Here is a 27,689-nt window from a genome sequence, read left to right as displayed (position 1 = left end):
ACTCTGATTCTGTAATTGGCTTACAGAGGAAAGGGACATACAGTATATATGACACTTACTTCTTGAGGCAGATAAAGATTATAGGTTTACGAGAAGAATAACAAATAAAACTAAGGTAAAGGCGGGTGGAGGGGCTTTATATGTTTTGGGACAGAGATAACGCAAATTTGCAGCTTGCTGGTGACACAGTCTTTGAGTTACATAAGAGATATTTCCTGTAACAGACACAAACCTGCAAACCTCAAATGAGAAGGTAGAATTCAATTAGAGCGCAACTTGATCACTAAAACAAAGTGGTAATGACATTATGAACACTGTCCCCATTAAAACCACTTACTCCCATTGTCTTCCAGTCTCAGTGCCCAGCTGAACATCAAATATCATGTATTATTTAGGCAAAAAGACTTTCTGTACAGTTAAGTGACTTCACTCATACAGTCCAGATTTAACAGGCTGGCTGTTATCAAACTGGAGTTTACCTTTGCTACTGATTATTTGTTAGATTACCTATCTAAATGAACAGTTGAGTGTTTGAGCTTCATTTTTGCTTGATTAATAAGTATAACGTATAACAGCTCGTAACTTTTAACCTCTTAACCAGTGTCTGTGGGGTTGTTACAAAAGTATGCCAATGCAAATTAAACCCGAGTTCTCAATGATGGGCAACCAGGGGCCCCTCCTCTGCCTGTCAAAAAGTCTTCTAGTAGTATTGAGGTTTCTCACGACATCATGTGCACATTGCTTAAGAGTTGTTGAGTTAGATGTGATACAACCACTGGTTGCTGGGGAAATGTGTATTTCCCGAGTGGTTGGCAGCAGTTCCTGGAGGTTGCCGGTTTTCACTGGGTGAAATCAGATGCAAAGAAGGCGCTGTACCAAAAAAGCTCTGATTGCTTTGGCTGCTAGCATTGTGACAGCTGCTTGGAGCCTTTTCAAATTTGCCTGCAAATAATCACTAACCATGAGCCAAGTGGTAGTACAATAAAGAAGTCCAACGAAAACTGCCAATGGAAAAGGTTTGCCTTACTAAAAACTGTGCCACAGCCCAGCCAACATATTTAACTGACTTTTAGCAATCATTTTTATAGAAACTACCTTTAACCTCCAGCATACTAGTACTAACTACTAGTATTAACTGTTTAGCTCAATCCTCTCTTTTAAATATGGTCACATCTGTTTTCAAAACACCAAGAGAGCAAAGGGCAAAATGTCAGACCCTAGAGGCTTCAGAACAGTAGCCCACAAATAAGCAGGTTACGTCACATATCTATCTTATATAGTGCAGTATATAGTCGAGAATGGCTCTTGAACTTCTGAAAGATAAAGATATATCTGACAGGTGACTGACTACTTTTCACTTCTAAAGTGTATCAATTTATTGTTGTGTGTGAGTATTGTTCACAAATCTGGAAACTATTCAAATAACTGTAGTTATAGATACTGAGACTATTTCCATGAGAGGACCAGAGTCATGTTTAAAGCTATTTTGGCATTTTTCAGTTGTGTTGCTATAGACACACAGAGTCACAGTCACAGAGAAACACTGTACTGTAATGTGTCTGGATTACAACAGGACACTGTGCTAGGACTGTCTAAATCTTCTCCAGCTCAAACTACATGCCATACCCTAGTGAAAAGGAGGGTTTGTCAAGAATTTTTAGCAGCTCCTGGAATTCCCTATATAGCCTTGTGTGAGTCATACGGAGGACGACCAAAACCATATCACAGAATGAGGACTATTCACCAGGCGGATCATTGGCAATACAAGATTGGTTTTAGTTTGGAGTGATGGAAACAAGTTAGCTGACAGATACAGAAAAATCTGCTGAGTTGTGTAGTTATAAGTAAAAAGATGAAACCATATTCTTCTTCTTTTTTCTGTTTTTGGATTATTACTTCATTTTCTTTTTTTAGGACAGGGACTGATAGGGATGCCACATTTGGCTACTGTTATGCTGATTGGTGACATCTTTTGGGAAGTACACAAATCCGCTCACATGTATATATTTGTAAGCAGAAAAGATCATTTGGGGCAACACAGATAAGGATAAAAGGAAGAGAATAGATGGATGGAAAGGTCAATTTTGTTGTGTGGGAATGGTTCCAATTTAGCTGTAAGAATTTTCTACTAGTGAGTTTGAACTTTCTTCTGGGAAAATAAAGCATACCAAAGTCTGAAAAATGACTGTAAAATAAGTGCGTCGAGCGATTTTCACTCACAGTGACCATGTTAGGAAACTCCTCAGAGAAGCAGTTCATGCTCAGAGACATAAACCAAAACACAACCTAGCACTGATTAATGAATCCTTCCATTTGAACTCAACAGAAAATCCCTCAAATGTCTGTTTAGTTGCAAAAACTTTATTGTCTGTTCAAAGTCTTCATTGACATTTTCACTCTAGAAAAGTGGGTCTTGCAGATTTGGGACCCATCCCTTTGATATCATACTGTGACTGGTGCCGTAATACAGCTTCATTAACACATTCGGACTGTGATCATGTGACTGTTCGCAGCTTGGTTATAGTAGTGCAGTAGTCTTGACCTTAACGGCCAACAGAATAGGGTTCCAGAAACTGATATTTAACACTGCAGAAGGATACGTTACGTCTTTATGCATGTGCAGTGATCCATCATCAAGTCTACAGTAGGGTGCAGGCTGACCTAGACTAACATGCTTACTCTACTGTCGCCTCATGCACCGCAAAGTGTGTCGTCTAGGAATCAGCTAATAGTGCATTAAATGTTGATATTGTCCCTTTTCAGTTATTCGTGTGTAAACCTTTACAAATTTTTCACATATTTTCATCCACATTCTAATAAACAACACAGTGTTCTGCAACAAAATAAAACACAAAAAGGTCAACAACAGGTGACATACATTAAAGTATATCTCACGAACTAAAAGCGTCACAAACAGGAAGAAACAGGCTCGAGGGAATGGTACAAACCGGGAAGCATGAAGATGAGCAAGATGCAAGACAGCAGCATGGGCCAAGTCTTTCACTGTATTGATGCTTGTCTCACAAGAAATCCATTTACAATGGCAACGCTGAAATTTTTTATTTTTTTTAAAAAGCAGTAACACAATGAAACGTCTGAATATGACCCAGCAGCGCAAACAGTTTTTTTTCACTGTTTGAACTGCGAACAAGCATCCTAGTGCAGGAAAAAAAGGATGAGATGCAGTGTCTTTATTGCTCGGTGGTATTTGTTGATTTCAAGTTGCACTACAATAATACTGACATGCTAAGATGGAGCTGTAGATGGAGACGGTGCCAGTGGTGTGTTTGAGTGTGAGTCAAAGTTTGTGTTTGATTCCAGTCAGGGGACATTTCAGATGTCCCGTACATTCCCCTTCTAAGAGATTATCGTCCTACATTCTGTGTGGCATCTTTTTTTTTTTCCTTCCTCCAGTTGATCTCTGTTCATTTTGGCCACTGTAACTTGGCTCATCGACCGCCATACGAGTCCGATCACTTCTGCACTTGACATTCAGCACAGGTCGTTGTGTTTCAAAATCATGGTGGAAATGAGAGGAAAACTTGGAAAGTTGCATGCGAAGTCGAGACAGGAGCTCCCTGATGAGAGGAGAGGGGTCAGCACTTTCTAGCTCAGTAAGGTAAGGTAGTCCGGTGTCAGCTGACTTTTAGCGTCAAAGCGTCCGACCACTCGTCAGGCATACAGTTTACAACAGAGAAGGAGAAATACGCTAGTAATAAATCCGATTGCCGATCACAGTAGCCCCTGACTGTTTAGCTGGTAATAGGAAGAAAGGGAAAAAAGAAGAGGAGCAGCATATATTTTTTCTAATGATAGTGTCACAATACACAGCTCTCATTAAACCTACAGGTAATAAATAATAACGTAGCAGTAGGCTAATCATTCCCACAACAAGTTAAATCACAGACAAGAAAACAAGGAAACTCCTGTGAGGGAAAAAAAAACAAAAAAAAAAACGCACAGACAATGGAGAGGTGTGATTCCTCTTTCCTCCTGACTCCAATCCAGAATCATCCAGGAAATTTTGAGAAAGATGTTCAGTGAGGACAGTATCCAGCGCTGCAGCACTGTGGCAGGATTAAGAAGAGCTGACTGGATGAGTAAGTTTAGATTGGTGTGTGTTCGTGTGTGTTACACAATGAGTGGTCCACGGCAGGGATGTTTGGGACTCTGGACCCTGCTCTCTGCCCCCTGCTCCTCCAGGTTCATGTTGCTGGTGGAGTTGTGGTGGGGGAGAGGCTCCAAAACAGGCCTGTAGCCCCCAAGGTACAACAGGTCTGAATGAGAGAAGAGAACGAGAAGATGATTTGAATCAGTTTTTCCAGGTAACTCACAGACAAACTGTAATTTTTCAGTTAAACTTTATTTGCAGAACTCAATAAACCCAAGGTACCGTGCAAAAGTCTTGGACTGTCCCACATTTCTTTATGTTTTGCTAGAAAAATGGGAAATGGGTGCAGCAATTCATTGAAACGTGCAAATATATGTAGAAAGCAAAAACAGAGTCTGTGCAGTTCTAATGAGCTTGGAAATTAATATTTCATATGATCACCTGTATTATTCAACACAGAACTAAATTCTCTTAGTCAGCTTTCTTGTATGTCTTCAACAATAGTTCTCCAGGCTTCCTAAAAGACAGTCAAAGCCCTTCTTTGGATGTTGGCTGTCTTTTGTTTTAGCGTAACAATGTTGATCCAACTTCTGGAAGCCAAATCATGACTGATAGTGTATTATTGTGTTTTTCTATCCAGGTATGCTTTTCCTGCATTGGCAGGTTGTTTGTGTTATCTTTGCCGTGCTTAAAAATTAAGATAGTGCCTTTGATGCCTTTCAGGTGGTACTTTTCTGCATTCATAATTCCATCAATTTTAACAAGTTCCCCAACACTACTAATGGTAAAATGGCCTGTATTTATATAGCGCTTTACTAGTCCCTAAGGACCCCAAAGCGCTTTACACATCCAGTCATCCACCCATTCACACACTGGTGATGGCAAGCTACATTGTAGCCACAGCCACCCTGGGGCGCACTGACAGAGGCGAGGCTGCCGGACACTGGCGCCACCGGGCCCTCTGACCACCACCAGTAGGCAACGGGTCAAGTGTCTTGCCCAAGGACACAATGACCGAGACTGTCCGAGCCGGGGCTCGAACCAGCAACCTTCCGATTACAAGGCGACCTCCCAACTTTTGAGCCACGATCGCCCCATTGGCTGAAATGCAGCCCTATGCAATGACAGGTACATGGACTAGACAGAAAGTGAGTAAAAACAGCTGACGTCCAAATAAGAAAAATTGAAAGATTTAGAGAAAGACTGGAGAACTATTGCCAAAGTGTTTTTAAAGACATAGAAATGGGGGGTGGCTATCATATATTTTAGACCAAGATCAAAGTGATAAACGTCCTAAGAATACTTTTTCATTACATTACAGTTTATTGCAATAACAAGCGATAACCATTAAGTTGATTACCCATTATAAAAAAAAGAACAGAGATAGCTGAGGTGTGTACAAAGACATCATACTCTCTTCTTTTCAAATCAAATTTATCCAAAACATTCAAATATTAAAAACTGTATTCTATTTTTAGATAAACAATAATAAATCAATGCTCAGTAGATCTCAGTGACGCATGTTGTGCTATTCCCTATTTAAAAATAAAGCCACAGACACAAAGATAGAAAATAATTCATACTTTTCATGTCACCAGCGAAAACCTGAATAATAAACAGAAACACAATTCGGTGGATCCACATTTCCTAAACAGTTGTACCTTTTGCAAGCCTGAAGAAATTATAAATTGGAAAAAAAAAAAAAAAAAAAAAAAAAAAAAAAATGTAGACTTGCATTTTCTTTTTAAAATAAAAAAAAAAACGCTTCTTACTTTCATCGATTTAGTACTCGATGACCTAATTAGATTGCGAAATACAATTTAATGATGAGGCTGAATGAGAAATCAAAAGGTAAAATAAGAACAAAAGAAAAACAACTGCTACAGTTTATAAATTACAAACCCCCAAATTGAGATTTTAAAGTCTGATCGACCATCTAACCACATCTCCATACCTAGTCCTCAATGTGCACTGGGCACGACTCCTCATCTGTCCATCCGAAAGAAAGCGAAAGAAGGAAAAAAGACAGAAGAGAAGAAGAAAGGGGCGGGAAGGAAAAATGTCCAGGAAAAGACAGCAGAGGATGTGAAGAATGATGGGAAGTAAAAAGGAGAGAAACAGAGAGATAACAAAACACCTTTACAACACAGGAATAGAAAACATGTCACGACATTCACCGTAAAACGCAAACAGGGTCGAGTGGGTTCATGGGAACGAAGGGAGTCTCGGGGTTTGGAGAGGGGACGAGGTCAAAAGCTACGAGAATGATGGAGAGCTAGAGGCTGTGAAGAAAGTTTGAACACAAAATGATATATGCTGACGAGGTAAACTAATACTCCAGAGTTTGTCTATTTACTGAATGGTGAACTCTTGTATTTGAATATCTAGTAAAAATAAACTGAGAGAATTCCTTAAATGTTTTATATGGAGTTTCTTTTACATGTCACATTTGTATTTGTATAAATAATTAAACAATATCCTTATCCTTACAGTTTCTATTCTCTGTATGTCCTGTACATGTGGCAGAATTGACAATAAAGCTGACTTTGACTTTGACTTTTGACTTTATCTTTCAGCCATTTAATAATATTTTTCATACCACACCAAAGGTTGTGATGGCTTTTTAAAGAGATCTGTGTTAAATTGGCAGCTTTAAAATTGTTGAAATGACAAAGAAAGGGAAGTTTTATAGGCAATTTTTTTTTTGCTGAAACAGTGTAAAGATAAGGTGTGAAACAAAGTAGAAATGGAATCAAATTCAACCAGGAGTCCAGAAAATAACTGACTGCGATTTACAAACGCTGGCCGTCAAGAACAAAATCGACACCTTTAGCTCTCATCACAGTAACTCACCCCGTGTGGCGAAGCAGACGGGAGGGCCGGGGAAGGACAGGAGGGAAGATGGAGGGTGTGAAAATGAGTCGCAGATGTTTGGCAAAGCGGCTCGGAGCTGGCAGACACTGAACATGAACTTCAACTTTTGGGAAGGGCCAGATTGTTTCTCTCTCACACTCTCTCATGAAAGCAAATGCAGAAATCACCCGTCAGTCACACATAAGATTCACTCAAACACGGCTACACAAACACACGCGCGCGCTCAGGCACACGGGGCTTCAGCTAAAGGGGAGGAGGAGGGAGAGAGTGGACAGCTAACCGCTACTGGAGAAATAAAAATAAAAAAAAAGCAATGAAGCACCACAACATCAAAGGGTAAGGATGAAGAGAAGGAAGGCTCCTAGTCTTCATGCTGGGCAAAAATGCTACAAATCCTCATCTAAAAACAGCGTTTAAAAACCTAACTGCTGCTCTCCCTAGCTTCCACTCACATTAGCACGTTAGCATAGCAAGCTAATGCATCAGAAATCCTTTAGTCCTCTGCAGATAACTCTCCTCACGTTTTCTTTCCTCCTGTATCTCTCTTCATCCCCCGTCCCTACACTCTCAGTCTTCAGCTCTCATTGGTCCATGTTCGGGAGGTTGCCACTCACCCGCGAAACGGCTGTTGGGAGCCTGCTCATTATCCAACCCCAAAGAGGGCGTGTCACAGAGGGCGACGCCCTGATTGTTATTGGCCAACTCTGGACACCTGCTCCGCCCACCTGCAAGCGAGGGCAAAGGTCAAACAAGAGCAGCCAGGCACAGCATGTGGGGTGGAGGAGGAGGAGGAGAAGGTGGGACAGGCAGGAGGGTGAGAGAAAGAGGAAGAGGGGGGAGGGTGTCAGAGGTGGCCATGCTAGAATGGCAATAACAGAATAATAATTGATCAAATATTTGCACATTTGATCAATATGAGTCTCTAGGATCAAGTTTCAAGAAAGCTTGTGAAGATGTTCACTTTTTTTCTTTATTTGGCCTTCAGCTTAATGCATATGTCAAATCATAATCCAGTGACTGGATGGAAAAAAATGGAGCAAAGGTGAGTATGTTCTGCTGAAAAAAATGTGACAAGTGAAGGAACTATGATAAAACAAAGAAGTTTGGACACTTGCAAAGCTTAGTGTGCAGGACTGCAGTGTCAGGACTGTCAAAACGCTGCCATTCTGACCTGTCACGGATCATTGTGGCTGTCAAATTCACTATTCCAACAGGAATCAACAGAATAGAATAATCCTTTATTTGTCCCACAAGGGGAAATTTGGGTGTAACAGCAGCAAGAAAGACACATATACAAACAAACAGCACACAAGGCAGAACAGAAACATACACAATTTTTCCATATTTATATGTAAAAATCTTTCCATATTTTTACAGGAAGAACGGTTTGATTTTTTATGCTCTTTTGATCAGTCATGGTTTACATTAAATGGTAGTGCATTTAATTTGATGATATATTCAGTTCTATCTCTTGCGCTCATTCATAGACTGCATTGTATTTGACTTCCACATGCACTCACAGTAGACTATGCTGCTGTGCATATACTATACATATGCATATACTATACGCATATACTATTATATATTGTACATATATTTATTAGTTTCAGATTTAGCCATTCTTGTATTTTGCTTGTTTATGTTATTGTATTTTGCACAACTCTGTTGCTTGTGAAGCTCGCACACAAGAATTTCACTCACATGTACTGTACCAATGTACCTGCACATGTGATGTGACAATAAAAGTGATTTGATTTGCTGTGGTGATGATGACAGCACGTATAGTAAAAATCACATTTTGCTGCTTTTTTTTCTTTAGCTTTGCCTGTCCAACATTTTGTTCTTCTGTGGAATTTAGGTCTTTCTCATACAAATGTCTTTGTATGTGTGTGTGTGTGTGTATATATATATATATATATATATATATATATATATATATATATATATATATATATATATATATATATATATATATATATATCGTAAGTTAATATGAAGCAAATGAACTTGAGGTTTTGGTGTTTTACCTTATTCATGAAGCACAGATAAATGAGATGAAAAATAAATTAAAAAGAAATAAACGTGACCTGTATGGAATATGATTTTCTTCCTTTTCCAGCATGGCCAGATAATAAATACTGAGATGTATCATATGTGTGAGTGCCTCATGCCTGCAGCAAGCCTGCTCGTGTGCAGAGTGTGTGTGCTAATAAGGAAGTGATGAGTGAATGATTGGCAGCTCAGCACAGAGACACAGACAGGGCACATTCAGAAGCCGTCTGGCAGCGCTGGTGCAGATGCACACAAGTGTGCGTGCAAACATACATCCTACAGCGCGTGTGCTCATTCACAGTCTGTCAGGCAGCACAGGTCCGCTCGTCTCCTAAAAAACTGAAAGGTCATTCAGTAACTCGCAGAGGTTGTTTCAGTCTGGCCCGAGGTATCACAACACACACACCCACGCGCACACACAAGTAATTTACATATACACGTTTCAAACCGTTGTCTAATTAAAGGTGACCTTGTTATTTTCGCTTCAAGCCTTACTGGTAATGGACGCCCACACGGTGCACACCACAACACTTTCTTTAGCACTCCACCGCACTTGCCTTCTCTCTCTCATACATACATACATACATACACACACGCACTTCACACACTTGCAGACACATAAACGGCTTCCAGGAGCAGTGCAGGTGGAGCATGTTTCATGATACAGAAGCTATAAAAGCAGGTGCAGGCAGCAAGGCTTAGAGTGTAAAAACACATAGATTGTACACTAACGCCAACAGCAACTACACAAACATTCAGAGAAATTCAAACCATGCAGATGCAAGTCAGCAGCCCTGTGTGGAGCAAAACCTGAATCTGATCAACAAAGGATGACTCTAGAGGCTCGTTTACTGTTAGTGAAAGGATGCTCTGATCGATCAGAATACTTATTTCAAATGACCAGCCTTTAATTCAGAATGAGGACACTTTGGAGAACAGAATAAATAAGTAAGAGCAAATCAACTGAGTTTGTGCTGCTTCATTTAGCTCTGTAACAACTCTGGGTGGCTGCTGACAAGAAAAGGGCTGGTTTGGTGCTTAGGACTGAGGTGCAGTTGGCTAATACTCCTACTCCTACCCTCACACCTTTCCAGCATTAACTTTTAAAACTCATATCTAGAAACTGAACTGTCTTTGACTATACAGGTGTAATTTACCCAGATGCTGCTACCAATACCCTGAAGCCCGTTGATGGATTTATCACTGCGGAAAGTGGAAGTATCATCACCGAGGTACGGTGATTACTGATAAAATGTCATTTTATTTATAGGGTTCATTCATAGGGTTATGGTACACATTCAAAAGAATGCATTCCTAGTTGCTTTCTTTCTAAGCTCCTTAGACTGTGTAATTAATGGTTATGATTTTCATAATGTTGGCTTTACTTGACTAATTTCATTGTGGAACCTCCATCCATACCTAAGAAGTATGCCTGCATCCTACAAGCTTACTGAGACACCTTCAGAGTCCTTTTCTTAACTAACACTTGGATTAACACATTTTAGATCATCACAGCTGTTAATGTCAGCATAAGACTTAAATATCACATACTGACTATAAAAGTGATTTAATTAGTAACAGTAACATCTTGAAGGCTTGATCAAAGCATCTGTAATTTATTTTGGCTCTTGTGGTCTTGTGAGCTCAGCCATCACTGTGCAGAAGATCAGATTCCTTTTGCAGACACACTGCATGAGAAGCCATTCACTCTCATACAGATGCAGCCAAAATTGCAAGCATTTTGAAAGAGACTGCCCCATCTAGAGGACAGCTATTAACACACAACTCCATTACTTTGAAAGGGTTGGTATCACTCAGCCATGACACGAACAGATTTGCTATAATATGTAGTTTGTATGAAAGGGTGTATTTACTTTTTTGTTTCTCATAGCTTGAGAACAACAAATGCAAACAGAGATGAGTTGCCATGGGTGAAAGGTGAATGGTGGTTACTATAGTTACCTTTCCCATTAGATGGAGATGAGCAGTCCTCTTCAGTGACATCATTTCCCTGATGAAAATAGGAAGGGGGGGGGAGCGTTATGAAACGTTGTAATAGGCAACTTAATTCATAAAATAAGCAATAATCACAGTCTGTTCATCACTGTGTTAGTCACCTCTGAGTCCTGATCCTCTACAGCCACTGAATAGTTTTGTTCCTTTGGCTCTTTGGAAAATTCCTACAAAAAAGAAAACAACCAAAGGGAAGCTTTGAGTACCGATGAGACAACAATTTATTTAAAACTACATGAATGTGCAGCTAGTTCATCCTCCATGCTCACCCTGTCTTGCTGTGACGGTCTTCGGTTCTCCATGGAGGCTTCCTGGTTCTCCTCGCAGTCCACATCTCCCCCCTCGTCCCCCCCGGGTTCACCTTCAGCCCCGGCCAGGTAGGACCCTGACATGGAGGACATGGTGTCAGTGCTGATGTGGGAGTGCTGCGAGTGGGACGAGGCCATGGACATCACTGACTGGGCCAGGCTGCTGCTCACTGGGTCTGGCAGACAGACGGAGACACACATCACGGTCCAGCTTTGGGGGGTTTCGGATGTTTGTGTGTTTTCGTTTTTCGGCAGCCAGGTTGGAAAAAACTAGGCCGTGTGTCCGCAAATATTATCAGCGGCAGAAAATGTAAATAGTGACTTGCAAAAATCATTCCAGCTGGAATAATAGACCTTGCTTTCTGGGTTTTGCTCAAAGGCCGCTCTGTAGATTTCCCAGGAAATTTCATCTAGTGGCACCAACACAAAACGCTGAGGTGGTAAACCTCTGATTTATTTATGCTAAAAGCCTTCATTGAAGCTGCCTTGAGCTCCTTGTATTTAACTTTCATGCAACATTTCTGAGACACTGAACACCATTTTGAGGAAAATGGGTTTCCTGGCTGGGTAGAGCAGCTGAAACCAACTTTTAGAACAAGATGGACTTAATTAACCCTGCATGAATGTTACAACAGAAAAAAAGAGTATAGCAATAACACCACACTATGGACAAGTTACCCTAAAAATGAGAACACTACAATTCTTGTGACTTTTATACCTTTATTCGGGTGTGAAAGAACAAGAGTGAGTTTAAGAGTTCGTCACAGCCTTTTTCTGTGATGGCAAACTTACTTTGTAATTGACGTCTTGATTATGACCATCATGTGTGTGCTTCCACTTAAGTAAATCTCTTATTAAGTGGACAACTTATGTTGTATTATGTAATTCAGGAATAGTGCAAGAAATTAAGCTGGACTCTAGTTTGTTTCCTATTACCTCACATGCTGGGTGTTGCACAAATTAATTGGCATTAGAGTTGATGCATATTTTTAATCATCTGAAGTACGAGGGTGTACTAAACTTATTACAGAGTTTTAAAGGGGAAACTATAGAATGATCATAATGGGTGTAGCCACAGTGATGGCCACCATCATCATCACTTTCCCACAAGATTGACTCCCAACTTTTTGATAGCTCTGGTTTTAGAATTGAATTTTGATATCCATTTGACAGCCTGCACCGAAACAATGAACTACAAGGTGTATCGCGGCCATAAAAAGACTTGATTTGGATTGAAAAAAGAAGGGAAATGAAAACAAAAAGGATGCAAAGGTACCACACTGTGTACGTAATTACATTTAACAGTGAAGGAACTACTCCACTGCAAATCCCAGATTTAATAGCAAATGATTTTCAATCTTCTCAAATGTAATCCTTTTCAGTATTGTAGTGTTGCATAATAACACTTTACAATATACTTTGTAGTTTGTGTTGTATGTGTGTAGTACAGTACAGCCTATTTACTGGTACGGTCCAGTGCTTCGTTCCTGAATCGAATCGGTGATTTTATGCTCTTAAGTGACCTGATGTTGGCAGGTTTAAGTATAGTAAAAATGATCTCCACCAAAAAAAGCCGTTGCTGTTTCAAAGTATGGTTGTGTGTTTTTGTCCATGGCGATGCAAAAAAACCTTTTCTTGTTAAACATGGTTGATATAATCAGACTTGTGGTTTCTATAGGAGCACATACCAGCGTTTCACAGTGGCATAGATCATAGCAAGCCTACTTGCTATCACTGGAAAATTATGGCCCACAATAAAAATTAAGTCCAGAGTCACATTTCATGCATGATGAAAAGACTTACAGTGGCATCAACTATATAAAATGTGAGGCATAAAACAAAACCTTTAAAACCACACTTTGCCTTTAGAAAATAGAAGTGATTCACATCAGTTGCTGCAATTTTTAGAGCAACTCAAAATTTACATAACATGCATTATGCATGTTATCATGCTTATGCAAGTGTGAGTCACACAAAAATAGGCTTGAGGTGTTATAAAAAGGTAGGAAAAGGAGTATTTTGAGGTTTAGTGTGTGTGTGCATGTGTGTCAGTGTATACCTTCTGGGGAGGTAATGGTGGAGGAGAGGGGGGTGCCGGTGCAGGATGACTGGTCGATGGCTCCAGAGGAGGAGAAAGTCAGGTTCTCGCTGTCTGGAGTTACTCCGCACTGTAAACCAACAAGAGCAAGCCGTAAGAGAGACGTTCACAACATGATGTGTAAACTAACGTGTAAACTCCCACAGCCGTAGGAGACATGTGACACTGTGAAAATGCATGTTCTCTCTGTGTATGTTTAACACACACATACCTCCTGCTGGTCCGCAGCGAGTTTGTGGCGACAGGCCTCAGATTCACTGCAAGACTTCTCGTCCTCCTCGGGAAGCACAGAGGAATTCTGGGAAAGTGACCTAAGACAAGCGACAAAGTGAATGTACATCAGAGAAAATAACACCAGGAGGCTGAAAATATTATGGAGCAGAAACTGAAATTCAATAGAGTAGGCTAATAATAATAATAATAAGTATTATTATTATTATAATTTTGTAAAAATGTGTGTGGAAAAATCTTTTACTTTTTCTCTGTGAAATCTACTTCAAGGTCCAACAAATTAAGCTACAGTTAGCAGACTTGAACTGAAAAAAATAATTTCTCATAAGAAAGAGCGGGGCAACCATAACTTTTTTTTTATATGCTCCTATGATCAAAGCATGCTGTCCTAAGCAGCCAGCTCCACCCTTCTCGCTGATCCAAGCAGAAAAAACAAACATCAACTTTGACCAGTTTTCTCTCTGGCCTCACAGGCAGGCTCACTTTGAACCACTCTTCTTGAGTTTAAGAGCCTGGCCGGAGTTGGAGTGGTCCAGAGGAGAGAGGGAGCGAGCCGGGGCAGGGTGAGGCTCGCTGCTATACGGAGGAAGAGCTCCAGAGACGTGGCTGGGACCAGAGTGTAGAGGAGGAGGAGCTACTGAGGTGGTGTTGAGGGGGCCGTTCAAGGCCTCCAAGAGAGACACGGCCTCGTAACCAGGGGGGATGTGCTCTGATGCCTGTGAGGAGAAGAGGGCGGTGAGAATCTGAGTTCAGGATGACTGGAAATGATCACAACACTGTCTCTCTGTTGCGTGAGTTCTGTCTCACCGAGTGTTCCTCTGAGTCGGAGGTCTGGGAAGTGATGACGGGGTTAAAGCTGCTAGGTGACAGAGGACTGAGTTTCTTCCTAATTGCTCGAATCTGCAGCAAAGCTCTGAATGCTTAAAGACAAAGAAGACAGAAATTCAAACAATCCATACATCTACAAACAAAATTGAGGAAAAATATGATTTTAAAGGCTACAAACAAGATGAAGAGGGTTTGGAGGAACTGAGTTAATTATTATTTAATTGCCAATTTGACACCTTTACATTACAGATTGTTTGTGAACAAGTGTCTTCATTTTTGTTTGGCTTTTATCAGTTTGGGAAACACTAACCCTGTCAAAGTGTATCAAAATTTACTATATTTTTAAGTATTCTGGTTTTAGCTACAAAAGAAATGTTTTAGCACGAGAGGTTCCAAATCTCTCCTGCAGTGGATCTGTTCAATCTATGATGCAGATTTTACACTTTTTTCTTTTACATTTCTGATGCAGTTTCCTATAGTCTCTAGAATAGAAGCAGCTATTGTTTAAAACGTGTTTCCTTCCTCCCATATTTAATTCTACATGAAATCAAACAAGGATTTTATTTCTTTTTTATTTCCTGTAGTCTTTAAATAAATGAAAAACTAACTGAGTGAGGAACCATAGGATATTTATCCCCCTCAGTGTGCAGAATACATCTTGTTCAGCTAAAATATGAACTCGTTCTGCACTGTTTTCATTTGATTGTAAAACAAATGTGCCAAAAGATCAGTGTTTCGATATCTGAACTTACGCAGTCTGCAGATAGGGCAGCAGTTGGCCTGGTAGCGCAGGGTGTCTGCACAGGCATTGCAGAGACACAGGTGTCTGCATGGCAGGATGAGCGTGTCTCGTACATCAGACAAACACACAACGCACTCCGCGCTGTTGTCGCTGATTTCGTCGTCAGCAACCTGGAGACAAAAATCATCAAAACACTCGGAAGAAGTCGATTTGCGAAAGCAGGCAGTGACACTGATTTGTTTTGGTAGACTTTCACGTCACTTCTAAAGTGCTCTGAAACGCTTCATATGTTTTCCCATTTTTACCTTTGATTCCTGGCTGTTGTATTTGTTCTCGATCCCATAGATCTCCTGCAGTAGGTAACTCACTCCATCAACCTGGGAAAAGGAACACAGCGATGAATAAAGGCGGCCGCTCTCACGGGCCAGACGTGAGTTTCAAGGAGGAAATAAAGCTTTGGTGTGTCTTTGTCTTTCAAAAGAATGAAGTTGCTACACAAAAGGACGTAAGATGGAGGGAAAGAAGAAAGGCAGATGTATTCACCACTTGTTTCTGCTTCAGAGGCTTCACACAGTAGCTTCCATCCATGTGCTGGCAAAGAAGGCAACAGTTGTATGTATTATTAATACATCTGTAAAATATTAGCCTGTTTTTGGAGTTTAATATTGACAAGACATCATAACAATGAATCGTGATAAATCAAGAATAAATGATCCAAATTTCTGGAAATATAATTTTGGCTCTTACCTTTTCAAATGTAGCTAGCAGTATGTGAGAGTGTCCCAAATGATCTGCAAGGATGAAAATAAAACAAAAAACAAGTTGGTACATCTTTATGCATATTCATATGACATCACCAGTGTGACAAAGCACATTAGCTCACCTTCTCCCTCGTCTACAACAGCCTGCACAACCATGGGGAAGATTTCCTTGTCCATATCAAACTGCAGCTGAGGAGAGAAACACCGCAGATATCCATCTGTACAAACTGGCTTCATGCTCCAGCACAACCTCATGTAAACACACGTTTCAGTGATCGCGCTGCAGGTACAAGCCGCCTACCTCGTCGTCGGCCCACTCGCTGAGGTTGACGGTGTGTGATGGCAGACAGAACTGCTGGCAAACTCCCCTTTTGAAGTGTACCGTCTCAGACTGCAGTGAGCTGTCCTGGGGCAGGTAACTGCAGGAAGCAGATAGATACAGGTCAGGATATAAGAGGAAGGTAACAGGAAATGGCTGTTTCTATCTGCTGTAGCTGACTATAAGCAAAATAGGTAATTGTTTTTTAAATGTAGCAGCTGGAGAGGGGGAGTCTCATTTAAGTGTAATTTATTCTGAGTAAAGTGGTGAAAAAGCAAAATGTGCATAGGTCCTCCGTCCTGTTTGGACAGAAATAGAATCACAGCTTCTTATGCAAGATATGCAAACACTGAGCTGCATTTAAGATATGCGAGACCGTGCTGGCATAACAATTTTCTCTGCCACACTAGCCTGTTTTAATTTACACATTTATCTTTTTTCTTTAAGGATGCAGCAATGTCACTTTTTCTCTTCAAATATTTATTCAGAATCAGAAGCATCTTAAACGAATTGGACTCTGGTTCACTTTCCTCTCTGCATACAAAAAACAAAGCCTTTTAAATATGCAACACATAAATAGGCATATACACACTATATTCACATATATTTAGCTTTGGTTGTCAGCCACAACTTATCTCAAACTCCAAACTTCCGTGTACGCTAATTTCAAGTCCGCATGGCATTGCAGAGAAGTCACTGGGCTCACTTTCATGTAAAAACACGAGTCCATAGCTGGTCTTCATATGTTAATATTAACCAAAAATGAACATAGTGATTCTGTTTTCCCTTGTAGGCTAGTAGATATTGCTGGCAGTGGCAAAAAAGAGAAGAAGCACAAAGCGAAAGTGATCAAATCCGAAATTAAAACAAGGGCACTCGCTCTATGGTGAGAGCTACACGCCTCCCACATTTTTATGATCCAAGCTGAAGATTTAGCGAAAATAAAATCAGCAAGACGGCATCAGCACTCTTTTTTTCCTACACAAAGCAAACGGACTCAATTCAGTAGCTCTTCATATTTTTCCCCTGGTCATCTACACCACAACCGCAGTTGCTCTATGCACCCACCAGTGGGGCCTGAATCACACTACCACAGGCTCTGTTTGGGCCACAAGTGGATGTTTAGAAAACAGAAAGAAAAAAACACACACACACACATAGAAGTCGATCCTGTCTTTGCAGCAGTAGTTTTGTGGGGCGAAAGTAACCTGTTGCCACACGGAGGAAGAATCTGTGTTTAATGTGGATCAGTGTTTTATGAAAACACAAGCCAGAGTAATTTGTGCTCAACTCAAGAGTTTACGGACTCTCGATTCTAGACGGTTTCGCCAGAAATAAGCACAAATAGAAACACAGCTGTGATTACGAGACATCTGGTTCTACATAACTGGAACAAATTCTGCAGACTAACACCAGATATGCAGTTATAGTTCAATAAATGATAAATGGACCGGTTCTTATATAGTTACTTCATCAGGAAAATGACTCTCACTCACACTGGCACTCCGTTGTGAAACTCCTCTATGGCCTGGTAGTAGATGGTGATGGCCACCTGTGTGTCAGCATCAAAGGTGAACTCGACATTGTAGCAGGCTCTGGTCTTCCCCGCTGCTTCGTCACCGGGCAGCTTCAGGTCCTCACTGCACCTGGATGAAAAAGGGAGAATAACAATGTCAATTATTGTTTTAGTTTTGTTTGTTAGTCTATGATTATGAAGTTTTTTTGTGTGTGTTTGCGAAAAGCAAAAAAATCTGTTTTATAGAGTGCGATAAATATCTCAATAACGTAAATCATGGTTAAATAACTTGTATATATGTATTTATTTGCCTTTGGCTCTAAACTCAGCACAAGCTTTCATGTGTATCCAGGCCTCTTGTATGTCTACAAATAACAAAGATTTCATCTCGCAAAAAAATTAAAACAAATGAAATCAACACGCATAATTTGACACTCTCTCTTATATTTTTTGCTATGACTTGCTCCCTAAAAGCAGATCTGCTGACATAAAATTAGACCAAGGCTGTGTAATCAGTGGACAGATGTGCGTACCGTACGAGTCGCAGTGTGTCCTTTCGAATGTTTATAAGGCTTCGTAGCGTCTTTACAGGTTCCTGAGGTGGAGGGGCTGCATACGGGAACTGAAAACAGAAAGGAACAGAAAACAAAAAACAAATTATAGATGCTAAATACATGTTATGATACTGAAGAGTACTACCATTCATTTTTGTCTCGACCGCACAACATTCCTCTCTTCACCACAGCAAATTTAGGGCTGCATGATGACCCTGGCTGCTCCCAGTTTAACCTTAACACAAAGATGTTTTTGGTTTGTCAGCACAGATCTCGTCGATGCTGACAAGTGCTGAGCAAGAGTAAAAAATCTGCCCTTGCTGTGTCTTTCCAGGGATGGGCCTGACACTTCAGACAGTGTTCGGTAGGTTCCTGAACTTGTGTGTAAAACAGCCCAGCGTAAAACTGAATCTACTTACAAGACAAATGGCTAATTGACAAGAATATAAAGACTTTCTGTGATGGGTTAAACCTTGGTGTAAATTAACACATGAGCGTGAAACTTGACCCTATTTGTGGATCACTGCTCAGCACTCCTTTGTTGCGTGTCTGAAGCCAAAAGTTGCTGAATTAGCGTAAGCGGAGAGCCGAGGTGGTTTAAGGATCTCTGGAGGATGTGGTCAGATACCTCGACACTACAACCCCCAAATCTGTACGCCTCTGTGTTTAAGTGTGTTTGCGTGGCTGTGAATGGCACCGTATTCAGCACTATTACACATCTGGGCTCAGCAGGAGTCACGCCTGTAAACCACACAAACAAACACACATCGAGTAACAGATGCTGAAAAGAGCCATTCATCGGGAACTCACGGCAATACTGTAGGTCTTATTAAAAATCATAAATATCAGAGCAACACTCTGCACTTCCTCGCACACTCCCAGAGTAAAATCAAAACCCACAGATTGTTTCTCCTGTTCAAATAAAGGCCAGTGTTGTTCAAAGAACCCACAGGTCAGTTTTGGTATTGAGAAACTGTAGAAAAAAGCTCAGAGTGACACCACTAACAAGCTGATACTAGGCTGTTACAGTGTTTACAATGTTCACCATGTTAGTTTAGCATGTAGCATGCTAATATTTGGTAGTTACACTTTGCAAAAGCTTGTCCTAAAGCTAGACTCCTAATACTAACTCTATAGCAGGCACCACATATTAACCACTCAGGAAATAATACCTACACGAAGCCTCGGACAGCTGAACCTTAAACTCTTCTCTTTGATCAATTTAATTTAACATTTTCCAAATTCTTTCCAGAGATGCTCAACCTCTAACAGATTTTTTCCATCCATCTTTATTTATAAAGCACCATAGCTGACACAAGGTGCTGTAAATTGGAACTAAACTAAATCATAAAAATACATAAGATATAAATAAAACCATAAATATAAAAAAAGCAAATAAAAAGAAACCTAAAACAAGAAAAAACTCCGTTTCGCTGGGCCGAAGGTCAAAGAATAAAAATGGGTTTTAACGTGCAAGGGCAGGTTATTCCATAATTTAGGAGCAACTCAAACTTGCACAAAAGTAATTGCACTGAAATATCTCCACTGACCCCTGCACCACTTGACATAAATTACCCCGACCATTCGTGCTCATTCTGATGCTCCTTGGACTTATGTCTGTGCTTAAAATTGTCGGTGCTCAAATTGTCCGTGTCATCATTCTCTGTCTGTCTGTGTCACCCGGTGCTGTGTACTTCTATTATATTATACTGTGTATAATGACAATAAAGGCTTTCAATTTCAATTTAATTCAATGGCAGAAAAGGCCCTGTCCCCTCTGAGTGTCCTCCTAGACCTCAGTACTTTCAGGAGCAGCTGGTCAGCTGACCTGAGAGACGTACAGGGTGTGTATGGATGAAGAAGATCAGAGCGCTGAGGCAGGGCAAGACTGTGAAAGCGTTTAAGAACAGTCATAAGAATTTTAAAATGAACAGGCAGCCAGTGCAGTAAAACAGAAAACATTTCACTCTTGCCAATCGCCTTAAGTGATAAAAAGTGGACTTCACCACTGCTCTAATTTAAAATCACTGTCCAACTTAAAACCAAGGTCGGTAATGACAGGTTTAAAATAAACTTCCAGGGGTCCCAAATCAACAGAGGAAGACTCACAGGGACGACTGGGTCCAAACAGGAACACCTCGGATTTTGTTTCATTAAAATTTAAAATGTTTAAATTTAAGATTGCTTTAATGTCATCTAGACAGGCCTAGAGAGGTTTTATTTTATTTTATCTTTTAATTAAAATTTGTGTAGAATTCATGCTGTTGTGCATGACAAAACCCATGCACACTTGCCCTGAAAATTTGCTCATAGTTACCGTGAACATGTGGATTTGGAACATGCCAATTAAATACTTGTGGTCATAAATTAAACCCAGCAAGCATAGTTGAAACAGTATTGTGGTTACGAGGCAGACTGCCAGACTGATGCTGTTTCCCAATCCAACAGTAGACTGGTGTGTCTTACAAGGCAGAACATATTGATCATATTATTGCATATCTAAAAAAATAAATAAATGCTGTAAATGTGACTCAAAATGTATCTATTTGTAAAAGACTTTTTAGAGAGAATGTGCTGCTGGCTGTCCATTCTACACATTCTAGCTTTGGCTGAAAAATAGTCCCAAAGTAAAAAATTGTGCTGTGATCATTGGCAATCAAGAACAACAGGATTTAAACCGCAGGTTTGGAGGAGGAGAAAGGAAAAGGCTATAACAATACAGACAAATACAGTACTGTGCAAAAATCATGAAAGCTTTGTTGTAATTTCTTTAAGTAGTCTTCAGGAATAGCTCTCTAGGCTTCTTGGAGGACATGCAAAGGTCGTCTTTAGATGTTGGCCGATGATCTCACACTGCTTCAGTAACCTTTAGGTGCAGCCTCTGGGGAGGCCAGTTCATGTTGATAATGTTTAACTATGTTGTTTTCCTTCCAGGTATGCTTTTACTACACTGAGAGTGTGCCAAGAAGGAGCGGCTGCAGCCTATCCTATCTGTTACAGGGCAAGAGTCAGGCTGCACCCTGGACAGGTTCTTAGTTTGTTTCAGGGCAAACACATAGAAACAGACCCAGGCAACTTTAAAAAAGAAAATACAGGAACGTCAGGCTCCTTTCATGTTCCAATCTGATATTTGTATATGATACTATTCCAATCCTGACACAAAATCTGCAGATACCTAAAGTCCTGATTCAATAAAAGGACTAGGTGTTACAATCCCTTATAATACATTGCTTCAAATAGAGAAAGTCTTGAGGGATGGCTACTATGAGGAAAGGCAGGCCAGAAGCTTTACCAGCGGGACCCATCATCGGTTGTGTGTCTCAACTTCACACGGTCTTTCGGCCTTTTATCACAAATTATTCTACAAATTTTTTATTTATTTTTACTTCCTTGATTAGGTTTAGGGATTATAAATCCTTAGCCTAGCCTTAGCCTAAATGTTCTGGAATAATAATGGAAATGAAAAAACTTATCAAAATCCTAAAAATATCAAGCTGATGAGTGGAAGTCAGTGATCACCAAAGAACTTGTGATTCATCCTCTGTGAATTAGGAATGCCTCTGAAGAATCTGACAACAACCCAAAGGTACTGGATTCAAAGTAGGCCACCTAACCATTGTTGCCAACCCGTGTTGTGGCTAAAATCCATTTTGCATTTGTGCTGTCCAGCCAGGGCACTCTTAAAACAAAATCCCTAAATATAGCCACGTCCATTATCCTGTTTGTCGAGTGGTGCGGGAGACTGAGAACACAACAACTGCGGTTGGATTTATGATTCCACAGCACCATCTGCTTCGAAACCACCAACCATTATATAATGCTGGTAAAGCTTCAGACACACATACAAGAACAGAAAAAACAAAACATCACCAGCTGAATTCTGAGCCCACGGGAGGATTATAAACACCCATATAATCGGGAGAAAAACTGCACTCCTAATTTTAGCCCCAGTCTAGACAGAAACAGCACTGCAACTGCGATTAGCACACAGAGCTAGATGAAGCCCAGTCTTTCTGTTCCATATCAGCTTCAATTTATTCCAACATTTTAGCCCCTTCGAGCCTTTTGGACTGTGTTAAATTCTCTTTTTCCTCTGCGGGTTTGAGCTCTTTGCAATCTGAAGCTCTCATTAGTTTGAACTTCAGGTTCATGATTAGGTTTGCACGCACCCACCGGAGGGACCATCACTTATCAACGTCTCTGTAGACGGACTCAGCAGACTCTCATTTCATTTTTAATTAGTTTGACAGGATGAGACGTTAAAATAAATTTCAATCAATGACAGTGTGAAAGACCGGTAATTGCCACTGCAGGAGTCAAGCCTGCTGAAACTTATCAACTCCTGTTTAATAGGAAGAAGACAGCAATACCATTGATGCTGAAGTGTTAAAGAATCAATTTTTCCATCGATCAAATGCAGAAAAATGTTTTTGCTTCTCAGATGTGCAAATTTTTAAGACTGGACACATTTAAACATTGTCTTCTTGGAAACAATGAATATCCTTCATTTTCATTTCTTTGTTTTTTTTTCTTTTTTCTTTTTTACATTTTATTGTGTAAAAACTTGCTGAAAAACCAAACGTATCATCAATCAATCCGGTTGTTCAGTCTGACGTCACTAGCCGTGTCTGGGCCTAAACTCCGCTGCAGGTCCATATATCAAACCATCACTATGGCATTATTGAGAGTTGAAAAACTGTCTAAAGTCTTTCATCTTTAATAAAATGATCAGCGTTCTGCTCTACCAGGTGTAACAATTGAGTTTAACATCCAGGCATCCATGAAAACGGAATTTATGACATTTAACGGAGTTAGAAGTTAGCAGGTAGTTAGCTCGCTAGCTTCTATCTAAATACAATATAGCATGTCCTGACTGCGGGGTTTTGGAAACAAATTCAAACGTACAGCTCTGCTATCACTTCCAACATAAATGAAGACAGAAAACTAAACAGCAGTGACGTTTGTAGGGTTACTGAAGTTGGGCTAGCTGGTATATAATGATGTGCTACGTGACCGCTAGCGACACAGCTGTGTTAGCATAATACAAACAAGCTAACTTTTTTTCCACTCGATAAAAGTTAACGTGAGTGTTCTCGGTGGTCAGAAACAAATGTAATCGCATGGCAGGATGCTGTAAAAGGACCAAACTTCAGCCAGGAGAACAACTGAGATAATCCATCCACAATACGAGGTTAGTCATTCATATACTGCTGCATGGGCTGGGCTGTAGTTACATCCTAAGGTTTTAAAAACTGAGCTTAAATAAATGATTAGCGGTAATAAAAGCCGAGGGAGGTCAACAGTGATCACTGACTGTTTTAGGAGCTTTTTGAGATCAAACAGAAGAAAATACATAACATTAAACATGTTAACAACACAAAAGCCATATTAAACGCAGACTACTTTAGACCCGGAAGTAGGATTCGTCGCGTCATCACTGAACAACCGGATAGAAAACAAAAGGAGCCTTTGTTAATGTTTGATGTTTTGTCCACGTTTAACATGAACATCAACCATTGTTACAGTATCAAAAGCCACTTTTTTGGGTACACAAACATCTAACAGCCAATCACATGCTAGTATGCAGTGATCTGAGGCATATAATTATTGTACATTATTCAAGGAAGCCCGTTAAAGTTCAAACTGAGCATCAGAATAGGAAAGAAAGGTGATTTACCTGACTTTGAGAGTAGCATGTTAGTTGGTTAAGTTCAGACTAGCTGGTCTGAGTATTTCAGGGTCAGAATTTAGCATAAATAACAGTAAATCATCTGTGTTACAAAGAATTAAGGAAATTCTGAAGGCAAAAGGGGGGTGTAAATCAGTACTAGCAAAGTGTAACTAACAAAGAAGTACAAAGGAAAAAGCATGAAAATGTGATAAGAAATTTCCTGAGAAACACCCCAAATTTTTGCTTTTGACATTATATTTTACTGTTAGTGTGTAAAAATACCTACCGCTACTGGTCTGGTCCCCAGGAAGTTAAGGTCTGTATTCTCCCCAAACAGGTAACCCTCCGGGTGAGTGGAGTCAAACTTCTCTCCCCCCATGATGAAATGGCTGGCAAAGTAACTCCCTGCACAACGAAAAAGAAGAAATAAGAACATATTTATGATCGTTTATTACGTTTCAATGTACATGAAAACTACATACCGTATACAAAATGCAAATTGATGAAATCATTTTCATCGAAAACTGAAGGAGCCATGCGAAATTACGCTGCTACAAACTGACACTTTGCGAGTCCTACCCATCTGGCACTTCACCGACATAAAACATTTATACTTCCTATAAATCTCTGAGCCTACATTCTCAGTATTCACAGATAACTCGCTGTAAGAGCCAAGTAATCCCAAACTGCATGATAAAATTACCTCATCCTGTCCCTAAACTGGCAGGTTAGACAAAATGACCGAAAATAGTGAAATAAAAAGCTGATGACTAAAAGACTAATGCTGGGCTGTTATTGTGCTGTAGCTTCTATACCTGTTTACCTAGACTCAAGGGGGATGGCAGCTAGACTAAATGGACATTCTGCTTTTTAATAACAGGTTAGGCTAATATCATAAGACTGTAATGGAGGTTTGCGGTCTCTAAATAACATGCTGGGCAGTCGAGTCATGTTTCTGCAGGGAGGACATCTGGTCTGGCATTGCTGGTCTGAATCTGGCTGCTTGGTTTTTCACACTTATTAAGACCATACAGGAGGATGAGGGTTTGATAGTTTGACCTTGAAGCCATTAACATAATAAAGGGGAAAAACAGCCTAAGCGATGAGCCTGTCTCCCTCTCTCTTCATCACTTTATTTACAGCAGGTGGGAGAGGCGACCTGGGCTCAGGCTCTGTCACCAGATCCCACAGACAGGAACTAGGGCTGACAGATCGGTTTCGCTGGCAGCAATAGCCACCTCTATCCTCCCTGCCAGCATCACCACCACTACTGCTCCAGGCTACAACCGGGGCTGTTATATCACAAATTTATATCGCCTACGACTAACTCAGCTGCTGTGGCAACAGCGGGGCTAATGGCAGCCACTTTTCTTCCCTTCCATCCTCATCACAATGAGCACACGATGTCAGGATGAATCTGAAATATTACTCTGATGTTTCTGAGCGTGAGAAAACTCATATTCCCGGATTGTGTTGCAGATCTAATTTCGTGGGAGATTTTATTTTAATTTATGTAGTCGCATTTGACAGATTTGAACAGCAATACGATTACATTTTCTAACACAATGCCTGTTTGGTATTATTGTTAATCCGGGGAGGGGGCTGGACACAATGCAGCAATCAGAAAATATCAAACACGACAGACTGAAAACACACAGGTCAGTCTGAAGGAAAGGGCCACTTTATTAGCTGGGTCGAATGAGCGTAAGTGACCCGTGCGGACTAATGTTTATTCATTTATTTTTTTAAATGTAAAGAAAAGGTCTTCCAGATATATCCCATAATATGGCATTTATATTTAGTCTGACTAAATTTATATTTAGTCAGGAAAAAAATATCTTGGGAAAAAAAGGAAATAAATGATCAAAACTAAAAGACTCCACAGAGCTGAAGGAATTAAATTATTATTGATTGATAATTATGTTGCAACTATTTTGATTATTCTTTTAGTAAAAGTTTCCAGCTTCAGCTTTTATTAGGATTACAAATTATTTTTTGTATGAGTCATTCATTTGATTGAAAACTGTAAACTAGCCATATTTAGATTTTAGACATTTTGAACTTGTATTTTACAGTTGAAATCACAAGAACATAAAATAATGCAAACATAATTGACAGGCAGTACTGGGTGGACATTCACAAATAAACTGAGATTTATAGTTAGTAAATTAACAGTTTTAAAAATGCATAGATCATCACAGCTAAAATTCAAGCTTTAAACTTTAAAATATATTCTAATTTGTGAGTTTTATTTCTCAAAATGAATATATCTGACTAGTCTTTTAAATGCCATCCATCAGGATTTATTCCTTTCCACAGCCTGATTTAGTCCTAATGCCAACCAGATGCACCAAAGGAAAAGCCAAACCCAGTTCTGCCTGCCAGTTTCTCCTATTCATGAAAAATTTGAAGTTGAATTTTCATAAATACGTGCAAAGGACAGTTAGTTATAGAAACATAGGGGTGCTGCTGCGTGTTGCTGTCCTTCTATGGATGTCACTACAATGCTGCAAGATGAAGAATAAATTAGAATAAATCATCTAGCACATAAATATGGAGTAAATGGAAAGCGCACTTTTAAGTGGGTGGAAAGGTGGCTCGTGAAAAACACCGGTCTCCACAGGTAGCCGCTCCGGGTTAAAGGCTGAAATGCCCCTGCAGGCCTGTAAACTCACGGGATACGAAGGTGATGTTTTCCCTCCAGAATAAATCATCTGCAGCGAGTTTTAGATAACACTCACCCAACCCAGTCCGACCTGTTGTTTGGTGACTTACCAGATTTCGGTGGATAGCGGTACACCGAATTGGACGGGATGTCCACTTCTTCCACGCCTATGTTTTGTCTGCTTGTTAGAGCTCCCATTTCCAGTCAAATAAAGACAGCACGGCTTAACGGGCATAACACTTCAGGTCCGCTTTGTACGCTGCGTCTCTTTACTCCCTATCATTTAATCCAGTTCGTGCTCCCCTGTCCATTACTGTCGGGTCCGAGCCCCGCCGTGAATGTGACCGTTCCGGGGATTAGTAGTTGTTCTCTTGCTGCTTATCCCTCCCTGGCCAACAGTGCAAGCTTGTGTTTTGAGGCAGAAAACAGCTGTGGTAGTCCCTTTAACTGCGGGGAAGCGCTTTCGTGGTACGCCGCAGTCGTTACCGAAGCGCGATCCCCGCTCCTGGCTTCACTTTACGGGCTCGTTTGTGGAAGAAAACGGCGATGTGCTCGTCTCCCGGCCCTACTGGATGTTGATCGTGTATTCCCCCCTACCGGGTGCTCGTCGGTGCTGGATCCTGTCAGAGAGCTCTGTGGCTCCCCATGACGTCAGCCAGGCACAAATCCAGACCGTGGTTTTTTGCGCAGTCCCCCTCTCTCCTCTCCAGCAGGCGCTAGTGACGAGCCGCTTTATAACGTGACCTTCCTACGCCAAATGTGCAAGCAGCGCTGACTGCAGTGCAGAGAGAGGACGGCGCTGTGGGATACACGCCGAGCCGAAAACAGTGTTACTTGCAAGACTTGTGCGGGAAAACGAGTGAAAGCTGAATAATGTACGACAAAAAAGCTCAGAGAGCTCACGTAAATCAAGCTGACATGGATCCGGTGGTAATAGCAAGTTTGT

General features: G+C 40.5%; 1 protein-coding gene across 5 annotated transcripts; it reads right to left on the bottom strand.

Moving 5' to 3' along the window:
- Positions 1–2,345: 2,345 nt before the first annotated feature.
- rnf157 (ring finger protein 157) lies at positions 2,346–27,468 on the bottom strand. Of its 5 annotated transcripts, XM_004556646.5 has the most exons (20): positions 26,854–27,451; positions 24,365–24,483; positions 18,387–18,475; positions 17,834–17,983; positions 16,320–16,437; positions 16,141–16,207; positions 16,005–16,048; positions 15,801–15,848; positions 15,563–15,634; positions 15,268–15,427; positions 14,495–14,607; positions 14,171–14,403; positions 13,668–13,767; positions 13,418–13,526; positions 11,320–11,534; positions 11,155–11,217; positions 11,000–11,048; positions 7,600–7,710; positions 6,066–6,100; positions 4,146–4,277 (listed from the first exon to the last, which is right to left on the bottom strand). In XM_004556646.5, exons 1-19 carry the CDS (start codon positions 26,939–26,941, stop codon positions 6,066–6,068), a joined length of 1,983 nt encoding a protein of 660 aa, XP_004556703.1. In that variant the 5' UTR covers positions 26,942–27,451; the 3' UTR covers positions 4,146–4,277. The 5 variants fall into 5 exon arrangements, with proteins under 5 accessions (XP_004556701.1, XP_004556700.1, XP_004556702.1 ...); XM_004556644.5 differs by lacking the exon at positions 6,066–6,100 and having other exon boundaries at positions 2,346–4,277; positions 11,320–11,435; positions 26,854–27,468; XM_004556643.5 differs by lacking the exon at positions 6,066–6,100 and having other exon boundaries at positions 2,346–4,277.
- Positions 27,469–27,689: the final 221 nt, after the last annotated feature.

This window comes from Maylandia zebra, linkage group LG8 (assembly GCF_041146795.1).
Source record: "Maylandia zebra isolate NMK-2024a linkage group LG8, Mzebra_GT3a, whole genome shotgun sequence".
NCBI lineage: Eukaryota > Metazoa > Chordata > Actinopteri > Cichliformes > Cichlidae > Maylandia > Maylandia zebra.
This window is presented reverse-complemented; position numbering and strand designations above follow the sequence as displayed.